Here is a 12,676-nt window from a genome sequence, read left to right on the forward strand (position 1 = left end):
TAACGCAGTGACCTTAACTATGCCTAACTTCAAATATAAGCATTTATATATGGGGTGCATCCATGCGGGTTTGAGGATTATCATAGGAGCTTGAGTGTGCACATTACATGCAAATAGGTATAGTATGCATATTATGTAATTTATTATAAGCGTGAAAAGGAGCACTTTTAGCATATTATTTTATTTTTTTAAAGCAAAAGTTACCTGGAATGCTATAGGTGTAGTACGTAGCTTATCTTCCTACAAAGCCATGACATTTCTGCAGTGCAAATTACATAGCAGAGTGAGATGCATTTTTTATTTAGTTAGACTAGTAGACATGTTTCCTCATACTCTTAGAGATCACCCCTTCATCCCCCTTGTGCGAGTAAATAGATATAGGGTATGATGACATGGACGCAAACACAGCTGTATTAAAATTTCAGGCTTCCTTATCTTTTTTTGATTGAAAGCCCGATGTATTGTATGCGGGTTTTTAGTGATGCCACAGTGTGAACAATGTAGTTTAGTAGTTCTTGTGTTGATATAGTGAGTGGCGTGTTCTCCAGCAGGCTGGCCTTGGGAGTGCTCCTCAGCAGCCACCTGCCAAACAGCTATCGGGACCTGCCGGCATTCGTCCTCAGGGTCCGCAATCTCAATTTGGACCCAATAATAAAACAGGACAGCTCAGTTCACCTGGACCACCGGTCCAATTAGGTACAAACAGCCCACAGGGTTCAATGAGACACAATGAACCTTTTATGCCTCAAGGGCCCAAAAGTCCATCTGGCTCACATACTTTACGATCCCAGTTGCCTACAGGTGGTAGTCCCCATGGGCCTTTCTCGACCCCTGGTGCTCCTGGAATGCGCAACGGGTCAGCGTCTCAGGCGGGAAGACCTATGGACGCCAATGACATTAAGTCACAGGATTTACATTCTCCTATGCAGTCCCAAGGCAGGTCAGCTGGTTCATTAGGTGGCCCAAATACATCTTCCTCTCTCAGCTCACCACAGTCCAGGGATGGACACAGTTCACTAGAAAACACCCATGGTCAGCATGCCAACTCACAACAACTACCACCACCATCACAACAACAACAACAACAACAACAACAGCTGCCAACAACGACTACGGTGGGAGGGACGCCCACCACTCAGACTGCGTCGTCCCAACAGCCTGCAGATGAGACTGACAGGGTAGGAAATTCATATAAATTGCCATTCCCTGTCTGTCATTTCCTTCTCCTGTGTAGCTCCCTGGCTTGATGCATGGAAAAATTTTTTACAATATGAATTTTGCTAGAGTTCTGGATTTATTTTTCAATTAAATCATTATTTTTCCTAAGTTCTTTTTGTGCACTGCTAGTCTGAAACGCTTATGAAATTAAAGTCATCAAGAGAACCTTTTTTAAGACTCCCTTTTAGCCTTAAACTGACATCTTTTTTAAATATATGCTCACCTTCCAGGGTATGTTCGGCACTCAGCCCGACCAGCGAATGGGTCCACATGGAATGCAAAGTCAACAGGATACATTACACCAGGACCAATTAAATGCTGACCGTGAGTATGCCAAACAGTCCTCTAACCTGATCCCTTACAGTTCTTTCCAACCTTTAAGCTCCAACCAACCTAGTCCTCCAAAGTCACTATCTTCCCCAGCAAGGGAACATCACTCTTTGCCAACAAAAAAGTCATTAGATAGTCATGCTAAGTCTGCATATTCACATTCAAACATAGAATCTCTTTCTGAAATGTCAGCCATTAGGAATCACACTTTGGACACCCAAGAGGGGTCTAAGGCAAGACCATCGCCGGTGAAGGAAGCCACAACAATAAGCCAAACCCAACATCACTCTCCCTCCAACAACAAAGAAAACATGTTCATGAGCCCAACGCAGCCCAGGCCGAGAAATATCAGTGATAGTGACTTAGACGCGGATGAGAAAGTGAAAAGAGAAAGTTCCCTAGAGTCCCCCGCTAAATCTGATACTAGTGAGTCTGAACGATACCAAGATTCCACTGAAACGGAGTTTTCGGAGGAAGTTACGGCTGAAGATGTAAAGCGGTACCTCTCATTCCTAAACAAACCCAATGACGAATCCCCAAGTGACACTAAGAAAACGGACTTAACCAAACAGGTCACAGATGCTAAAGACAATGGTGCTGACAGTGATAGAGGTCTGGGACGCGATGACAAGGTTGTCAAAAAAGAGGAGAGGGAAGGGTTGCGAAGTGAGGAGGTGGAGGAGGAGGTGGTGGTAGAAGAGGAGGAGGAGGAGGAGGAGGAGGAGGAGGAGGAGGAAGAACCCACTTCCCCTGGCTTGCTGGCGGCCATGACATACTACGATCGGTCTCCCGGCGAAGTATATACGATCCATGAGGACGAGGAGGAGGCTAGTTCACCCACTGCCCCTGATGGGGTGTCGAGACCACGAAGAAAAGGTAGGGTGCTCGAGAAGTGCTGGTGGTGATCCTGCCTCAATTGCTCACAGATGCCTGACTAACCACGTTCACCCAAGGGTACACATTTACTTCTCTATATTTATATCCATTTTCTTTTTACGAACGGTTTTGCGTAGCCTAGATGTACACTAGTCGAAAAGAAAAGATCTAGCACGTATGGCTATCAAACATAATTCAGCATTTTCCAGCTGCAGTACTTTTGGCACATTTTGTCAGTATTAGAATTCTCACACCCACTATTTTGAATAAAAAAAATAATCTAGATGGTTACTCGGACACCGCAAAATTTGCAAGCGATAATCAGCAACGCTTCCGTAAAATAGAGTGCTAATCATGCAAATTAATAAGTAATTAGTTAATGCAACGTGTCGATCACTTTAACGGAAGGGAATCGGAAAACTAAATAAGTAGAGACAATTAGTTATGTACTCTGTGAGATTTATATTTACCATAGTATATATGATCAACATTTGCAACATCAGAATGCACAAGACATGACAGTTCGGCGTTTTGAAACTGATAGTGCAATAGGTATCACCAGCTCGAAGGCTCAGGAATTAGATTGATCTATATCAAAACCAACCATACTAAAAGACATTTACAAAAAGACTGAATGATCGGAGTTAACTGGATTTACAGTAATTTTGGACCTACAATCTTTATATATATATATATATATATATATATATATATATATATATATATATATATATATATATATATATATATAATGTAAATATATACATATGTGTGTGTTTGTGTGTGTGTGTTTTTTGGGTGTCTCATATATAGTATAAATAAACATTTACATCATATGCAGTCATACACACACATACTCACATACATACGTACATATGTATATATACTACTATATATATATATTATATATATAAATATATATATATATAAATATATATATATATATATATATATATATATATATATATATATATAATAAATACTGTATATATACATATTATATATACATACATTATATATATATATATATATATATATATATATATATTTATATATATATATATATATATATATATATATATATATATATATATATATATATATATATATAGAATACATAACATTTCTATATATACACGCAAGAGAGGATGAGCACGAAAGCGTTTGAGACAACGAAAATCGAAAAGGATCACACATGCGCTTAAATATCGATGAGGTGACCGGCTTAAAACAGCGATTGCTCTGAATCTGCAACGCTGACAAATATTTGCGTTCGTTTCCATAACGACTCACGCATCACTGCGCGAAACTAGCTTCAGAGAATTATACACACACAAAGCAACTTCGAGAAAGCAGCTCTGAACTCGCAAGTTTACGTAAACAGTTTGCAATATTGCCAATGTCTGGGGCCGAGTCTCGCAGGATCCAGTTAGCTCACTAAATGCCAAGTCAAAAGACAAGGGATCGAACGCCAGCAATAAAGAGTTTGCTATCCAGGCTGTCGTCATGATATCAAATATTGTAACCCTCACGCTCGTGAAATAATCAGGTACACAGCGCAAACTTTACGGTTTCGTCAAATAAACCAATACCGGGCCAGTCACGTTGATTCACGCAATGTCGAGAAAAACGAAACGATAATTTTTGTGTTGATTAACTTTGGCATATTTCGTCTGACATATGTGAATTATATACTATATATATCACGCACTCCGGCGTTGGGATGTGTTTTTATCATTTTTATCCGTAAATATATTTGGCTGCATTTCACACGGTGTCTATGCATAGCCAGAATACACAGACTGGATACATTTTTCTTATAAAATATTTATATTCATGCAGTGCAAACATACATGCCTTTATCATTAACAAATACATAAAAATATTCTTCGCGTTATTATGAACATGAACTCCTTTTCCTAAGCCCCTTAAACATTGGCTTCACAAGACAAAAACTTACCTACATGAAAATAGGAAAATGACATAACTTTGTCACTATTTTGCAAATATATGCGATTTCCGTGCTCTTTCTATGAACTCCAGGTGAATCCCTGAATTTCAGAGCTACGTTAATTTTTTTAAGGAATCTTCTGACTGTGTCTATGCACAAATTGATAAAAAGAAATGAAAAAGGGGGAGGGGGGAAATATCTGATGTAAATTCCCAGAGCTTGTCCTAATCATTACTAAATCTTTACAGCTGACGGTATAGAAACTGATCACTATCTAACCATATTGCTGCCTAACCCTTTCTTTCTCACTTAGATATACATCACAGACTATTTAAGTGCTTTTTATTTAAAGTACAGCCATATACAAAAATATAATTATTTGGATTATCACTGAATAACTTCATACATCACAGTATTATAGCTTTAATAAGGTAGTCTACTCACATTCACAGATTTGACTTAAAAACAATGCATGTGTAGATTATCTGAATTGCAATCGTTTATAATCATAAATTTTTTTTTAAATACATTCAACTTGTTGTTTTCCGATACAAAATTAGAGCAATATTAGACTTTTTCTCCTACTGGAAAATGAAATACAATAACACACAGATGAATCATCTACCCTCTACCAAATATACATATATATATATATATATATATATATATATATATATATATATATATATATATATATATATATATATATATATATATATATATATATATATATTATATATATATATATATATATATATATATATATATATATATATATAGTTAGATAGATATAGATATATATATATATATATATATATATATATATATATATATATATATATATAGTGTATATATGTTTATGCATTAGTGGAAAACTTTTCAATACAGTATGCAAATAACTTACCTTTGTTAGAAATAATGCTTGTACTCCATGAATAGCAGAAACTGACAATGTACACCTGCATATGTAAAAAAAAATTTGAGTACAGTAATCATGCACCGGCATCAACATGAAAAAATCTGTTTAACAATTCAACACTTATTTCTAAAAACCCTGAACATGTTCCCTTATGTGTCATGCTCCCTTTTTATTTAATGTTACATATATCACGACCAAAGATGACCAAAGACCTTTGTCAGCTCGAGAATTTAAACATTAAATATATATATATATATATATATATATATATATATATATATATATATATATATATATATATATATATATGTATGTACGTATGTATGTATATACAGTATATGTATATATATATATATATATATGTATATATATATATATATATATATACTCTAAGTATATGTACATATTTATATATACGTATATAATATACAATACATATATATATATATATATATATATATATATATATATATATATATATATATATATATATATATATATTTATGTGTTTATACATAAATGTATAAATATATATATATATATATATATATATATATATATATATATATATATATATATATATAATTTATATATATATATATCTAGGTATACATATATAATTTCAAAAAATGTAGCGTAGGTTATGTATAAAACACGAATGAATTTTAATTCACCTCCCTCTCTCTCCAATCAAACAAACATCCAAACTGGATGAAGAGCAAATATGCTTTAGAACTGTATTGTGTTTGTTGCTATTACCCTAAGTATACATACTTCATACTAATGTTTAAATAAACAGATTATCTCACTTACCGGATTGTGTACTCTTCTTAGTTATTTAATATGAAATGTTTATTGCGCATGTGCAGACCAGTCATTGTAAACTGGCTATTTCTGTATGCATATATTGAGGCATTTTTGGAGTGGGCATTGCAAATACTTATCATGATTATTTACATATATATATATATATATATATATATATATATATATATATATATATATATATATAAATTTATATATATACATATATATGTACATATATATATATATATATATATATATATATATATATATATATATATATATATATATATATATATATATATATATATATATCTGTGTGTGTGACTGATTGATTTATGACTACTAAAACTGGCGTCACAACATTTAGGTTATTGACACTGTAATAAAATTAGATGAGAACAGATGTAATCATATCTGTATATACATATATACTCTACATGCATACATACATTTATGAATTGCAGTCCTGGTGATATTCCACGGACCTATGCAGTATCTTATAACATACTTGCAGAAATATAAATAGCCAATGAAATCATTAAAATTATCAAAAAATTAAAACAAGTAAAAGATGAGCCGAAGTTTCTCCGGCGAAATCCAGTTTTCTGTAAATCGTATAGCCTAATGCTGTATGAGCTGCGGCCCATGAAACTTTCAGACACGGCCAGCTAGTGGCCTGTCCTATAGCGTTGCCAGACGCACGACCATGGCTAACTTTAACCTTGAATAAAATAAAAACTGCTGGGGCTAGATGGCTGCAATTTGGTGTTTGAAGATTGGAGGGTGAATGAGCAACATACCAATTTGCGGCCCTCTAGCCTCAGTAGTTTTTAAGATCCGAGGGCGGACAGAAAAAGTGCGGACGGACAGACAAAGCCATGACAATAGTTTTCTTTCACAGAAAACAAACAAATTGAGTCGGACTTCTGAACAGCTTTGGATGCAGTATTTTTTCTTTAACACTCGCCAAGAGCAATGTAAATTAACCATAAGGAAAATACATTACATTACTCTAACTGGCAATCTTGAGTCTTATCGATCTATTGACACAGAAAAGTCCAGTGACTCGGTTGCTGCCAATACACACCAAAAGGAAATGAAAAGGTATTTTGCCTTTTTCAATGCAAAGGCCAATAGAATATACCATCCAAATGCCCTTGTGTTGGCGTCGCCCACTGACAAGTGAAAGAATAAATAAAAATTCCGTTGTATTAAAAAACGATCAAATTCACTACAGTTTCAAGACCAATCTGGTCTGCTCTGCAGGTTATTCTGCAATCACCAGAAGAGGAGACCAGTTGGTCTTGGAACTGTAGTGAATTTCAACTATTCTTACAGCACAAGTGTGTGCATTATATTCATAAGTGAAAGAAAGGAGTAACGCGAGGCTGTTGGCTATACAAAAAGCTTGATATAAGAAACACACAAAGAAAAATAAATAAGAAACACACAAAGAAAAAGAAAACCCTCGATATCCACTTATGGCTAATCGATATTTACAAATTAATCTCAGGTGAATGAGTCTACCATAAAAAAAACTTTTCAACTCTCGCCACTAAGTTTCCGATCTCATAACTCCCGTTCACCTCTTTGATAGTCAAACTCTGTATATATTTTAACCTTCTTATCTTTTTCGGCTCAAGTTTATTACTCATTATGAATGCAAATCGGTTGGACTGGCGGTAGAGCCGTTTAAACCTCAGGAAAACGGGACCACTTCTATTCAGCTCCCAGCGTAAAAGGACATAAGTGGGAGTCGGGTATTTGTATAAAGGCAGTAATCAGATATCACATGAACCCTAAGTTTATAAATCGATATACACACACACACATGTATATATGTGAGTGTGTCATCACTCAGGAAATGTTAACTTGTTAGCCACTGTTTATCTCCATCCTGGCTACAACCAAGCTACATTCGACTAACCACTAGGCACGCAATCCAGAGCATATGTAAACAGCAGGAGTAAAACGGGTTTATATATACATACATACTAATATATATATATATATATATATATATATATATATATATATATATATATATATAAATATATATATATATATGTATGTATAGTTACAAAATTGCCAAATAACTTAACTGTGTATATATACAGTATGTATTCCTACTACCCATGCCTGATGAGGAAGGCTGTAAGTCTTTGAAAGGTAGCAGGCTACTTGGTAAATTGTACTTTATAATTTAAAGAATCTGGACTCTAAACCTTCCCGTTTAAGTGAAGCCTAACACGAGTAGTAGACACATACATACATACACATACATACATATAATATATGTATATATATATAATTTAAATATATAATATATATATATATATACATGTGTGATGTATATCCTAAACCTTCCCGTTTAAGTATACTGCACTGTGTATGTGAGTTATATAGTAGTACATATATATACATACATACATACATATTATATATATATATATATGTATATATATATATATATATATATATATATATATATATATATATATATATATATATATGTGTGTGTATGTATATATATGTATACATGCACATACACATATATATGTATACTGCACTGTGTATGTGTATATGTATGTATGTATGTATGTATATATATATATATATATATATATATATATATATATATATATATATATATATATATATATATATATATATATATATATATATATATATATATATATATATATGTATGTATCCAACACAATAGCACATATTCAACCGTTTTGTCGCCATACTGACGCATAATAAAGGGTGGTCCAGGACATATCAACAAAGCTTAACGTTCACTAATAAACGGCCCACTTGGCATGCATAAACAAATACGGAGACAGGAAAATGGCGGCGGAGAAGTGCAAATTATTAGCGTGGTTGGGAGGACGCCCGTCGGAATGTGCGTCCTTAAATCTTCCCTAAGGAAATATTCCAGACTTTCATGAGATGGGTTTTTTCTTCTCTCTCTCTCTCTCTCTCTCTCTCTCTCTCTCTCTCTCTCTCTCTCTCTCTCTCTCTCTCTCTCTCTCTCTCTCTCTCTCTCTCTCTCGGTAAAGTTTTATGTATGTTTCTGGGGAGGGAGAGATTATGGCGTGTGAAAAGTTTAAGAACTCTAAAGTTTAAGGGCCCCGGTATTCGAGCTGTAGATTTTGCTAGATTCACTTATCTTGTAAGAGAACTTCCGCGGGGGAAAGTTTCGGACATGGAAATACCACACGCGCCTATGAAAGACGTGACATAATGCATTTTTATAAATGCTGACGAATACATATATCATATGTTATATAAATACTTACGGTATATATACGTATACTGTATATATATCTATATATATAAATATACATATACAGTATACTGTATATATATATATATATATATATATATATATATATATATATATATATATATATATATATATATATATATATATATATAATAGTACATACATGCATTATATATATATATGTGTGTGTGTGTGTGTGTGTGTGTGTGCAGGCGTATGTATAATATAACTCTATGGAAGATCCTGGATTCCTAAAGGCAGACGGACCCAAGGCTATGGTATGATTCTCTCTACAAAAAACGACTGTTCAATTATAAAACCCCTAAACTGAGAGATCTGCGGGTACCAATTTCGTTTCCTGGAAATCAAAAACACTTAAATCAACTTGACCTAACACAAATCAGAATAACAGACATACAAACTAACTCAGATGGCTGTCATTTGGCTATCATATTTTGCCTGTGAGCTTTCGGTTCTACGCACATGGCTGAACAAAACAAATAACAACAGGATGTTTGTTATTAGAGATCTCCCTGGGGAGATCACTGCGCGAAATGATTTCGATGGATTTGTGACTATTTCCAGTCATCGTTAAAATCTCTGACAGATGCTATTTCTCATAAAGTTTGGGTGAAATATGAAGTCCATTAAAATTTGATCTGCCTCATATCACCAGTCGCCATAGACATAACAATGAAACTGAAAAGGTAACGTAAAATTACTCAAGCGAGAAATGGCCGCAGCAAGCTGTTATTATCTCTTACTAATTTGATCTCGATGCTGTGGTTTTCTCTGCGAGCTTTTTTCCTCCGTGTTTTTTTTCTGTGATAACCACAATACCGATGATAAAAAAAGCTACAAATTACACATTTATAGTTTCAACATTAAAATCAAAACAGCAGTGGGTTATAAAACTGCCAACCCAATCATTATGTAAAAAAAATCTTATGTGTGTTTGCTCAGAGATACTTCGACATTAAATAATAAAATACTCTGACAAAACCGACCATATGAACTGACATACAGGTAGTTTAACAGGTTTTACTCATTTCCATAAGCTAAATTTTGGGAGTTCTCAAATTTGGACGTGATATACAGACTAATCCTCACAGACACAGACATGTTTAGGCTATGCATATGCTATTATGTACTAATGAAAACACTAGGGTACACGTCATAATCATTTCCTACTTGGTAAGTTATTTTTTGAAGTAAGCTCACACGGAAGATCAATAACTTACTTTCCATATCGCTCTCTTACTGTTCGAAAGGAATGGAATATAAAATTTAGGCCAAAGCCCAAGCGCTGGGACCTATGAGGTCATTCATCGCTAAAAGGGAAATTGAGAGTAAAAGGGTTTCAAAAGTGTACTAGGACGAAAACCTCACAGTTACACTATGAAACAATTGTTAGGGGTGTGGAAAGATGGAAGAAAGAAAATATAAACAGCGGTACAGTAAAAGAAATGGAAGGAGCTGCAACTAAGCGGCCGAATGGACGCTGCAATGAACCTTAAGTAACACCTAAAGTGCACCACGTGAGGGCACTGAGGGCGCTACCCCCCTACGGGGACCCCTTCTTACTTTTAGCAGTCCTTAATTAATGTGGATGAATCTCTGAACGTTACCATTCTACATTACAGTGTATTTTGTAAACATACGCGAGATTATCAACCCAAAATATCCCATGATACCCACTTTCACGGAAAAAAACCATTCTGGACCAATAGAGAATCCAAGGCTTAAGTGGTTAAGCGAACTTTACATTAGCTTTGTATCTGCTCAGATGAATAGTTTGACGCTTAGTGATAACAGCTACCACTGTCATTTTCGTACGGGGCTTTCTGTATTCTCGTATGAAAACTTCCCCTCTATTACAATAGTCGAAATTGCCCAACCTTCCCTTGAACTTACTTATTTACATCAAAAGTCTTCAGAACTGGCAATGCAAGGATAGCACGAGTCGCCATAGATGCAAAAGATGCTCAGGAGACAGTGACAGTTGTGACCTCATAAACTCTGTCGTTCCATTGTACTTGCTTATGTTTTCAGTGTGTATTTTATTCTTGTTTAAACTTAAACCCTTCGTCTGCTCAGAAATTTTGTTTCAACTCCCATGCTTGGAGAACCCTTAGTTTAGCTCTTTTTTCGAAGTTTATTTTGCAGAATTAATCATTACTCTAATTTTTATATGCAATGGCCACTTGGGTCGACAACTCTGAGCACTTATCTATCCCACGCGTGACAGAAACAAGAGAACTGTCGGAAAGCTGAGCATGTTCTAACCTCGAGGGAAATGACAAAATGTGATAAAATGGATGTTCCTTTGTCTCTTCCCAAGATGGGTGACAGTGTTTCTATGCTATACCTGAATTAATGTATCTCAGACCAGCTTCTCAGACCTGAAGCAAAAGTATTGGAACCAACATTAGAAATATCCTGCTGGAGGACGTCTTGTTATTTCATCTTTTTCTTTGGATTCTTCTTGTTTCCCAAAACATTCTGGCACACGCTACAGGAAATTTGGCTTTGCTGTCATCATCTCGAATCTTACTGAATTGAATATAGAATTTAGGCCAAAGGCAAAGCACTGGGACCTATGAGGTCATTCAGCGCTGAAACGGAAATTGTCGGTAAAAGATTCGAAAGGTGCAACAGAAGGAAAACCTCGGAGTTGCACCATGAATCAATTGTTAGGAGAGGGTGGAAAGTAAGATGGAAGAGAATATGAAAGGAGTTACAGTAAAACGATCGAAAGGAGTTGCACCTAGGGGCAGATGGAACGCTGCAAAGAACCTTAAATAATGCCTACAGTGCACAGCATGAGGTGCACTGACGGCACTACCCCCGAATCTTATTATAGTGATAGAGGACAAATTTCTTATCTCAGATGCCTTGCTCTGACAGTAATTCACACGTGCAACTACATTACACTGTGGAATGGAACTGTAATGTGTTATTCCACATAACAGATGAATCCAGCGAATTAATCACTTCTTATTTTTATGTCCTTAATTTCATTAGGCTACATGAATTTATAGCAAGTGAATCACTGTCATTCAAAAACATTCACAATTATGATCCCATACAATTAAGGCATGGCTACAGCAATTTTCCTTAACCGTTGTGCAAGTTGTATGGACACATAGCGCTCTCTCTCTCTCTCTCTCTCTCTCTCTCTCTCTCTCTCTCTCTCTCTCTCTCTTTTAAGATGTCTGTAATTTCGCGTGTACGTTAATTATACCGCTTTCATATAAGTAATTATTTCGGAATTATCTGGAGC

The 12,676-nt window shown here is 34.9% G+C and overlaps 1 protein-coding gene across 17 annotated transcripts in view; it reads left to right on the forward strand.

Moving 5' to 3' along the window:
• The window catches only part of LOC136847104 (uncharacterized), a 335,956-nt gene that overhangs the window by 193,759 nt on the left and 129,521 nt on the right, over positions 1-12,676 (forward strand). For 11 of the 17 annotated variants that reach the window (XM_067118428.1, XM_067118422.1, XM_067118421.1 and 8 more), the window contains 3 exons: positions 552-1,178; positions 1,449-1,542; positions 1,741-2,424. In XM_067118428.1, the coding sequence (XP_066974529.1) occupies positions 552-1,178; positions 1,449-1,542; positions 1,741-2,424 (1,405 nt within the window). The remainder of the gene's footprint in view (positions 1-551; positions 1,179-1,448; positions 1,543-1,740; positions 2,425-12,676) is intronic. The other 6 variants (XM_067118427.1, XM_067118431.1, XM_067118432.1 and 3 more) reach the window with 3 other exon arrangements.

Source organism: Macrobrachium rosenbergii, chromosome 16 (assembly GCF_040412425.1).
Source record: "Macrobrachium rosenbergii isolate ZJJX-2024 chromosome 16, ASM4041242v1, whole genome shotgun sequence".
Classification (NCBI taxonomy): Eukaryota; Metazoa; Arthropoda; class Malacostraca; order Decapoda; family Palaemonidae; genus Macrobrachium; species Macrobrachium rosenbergii.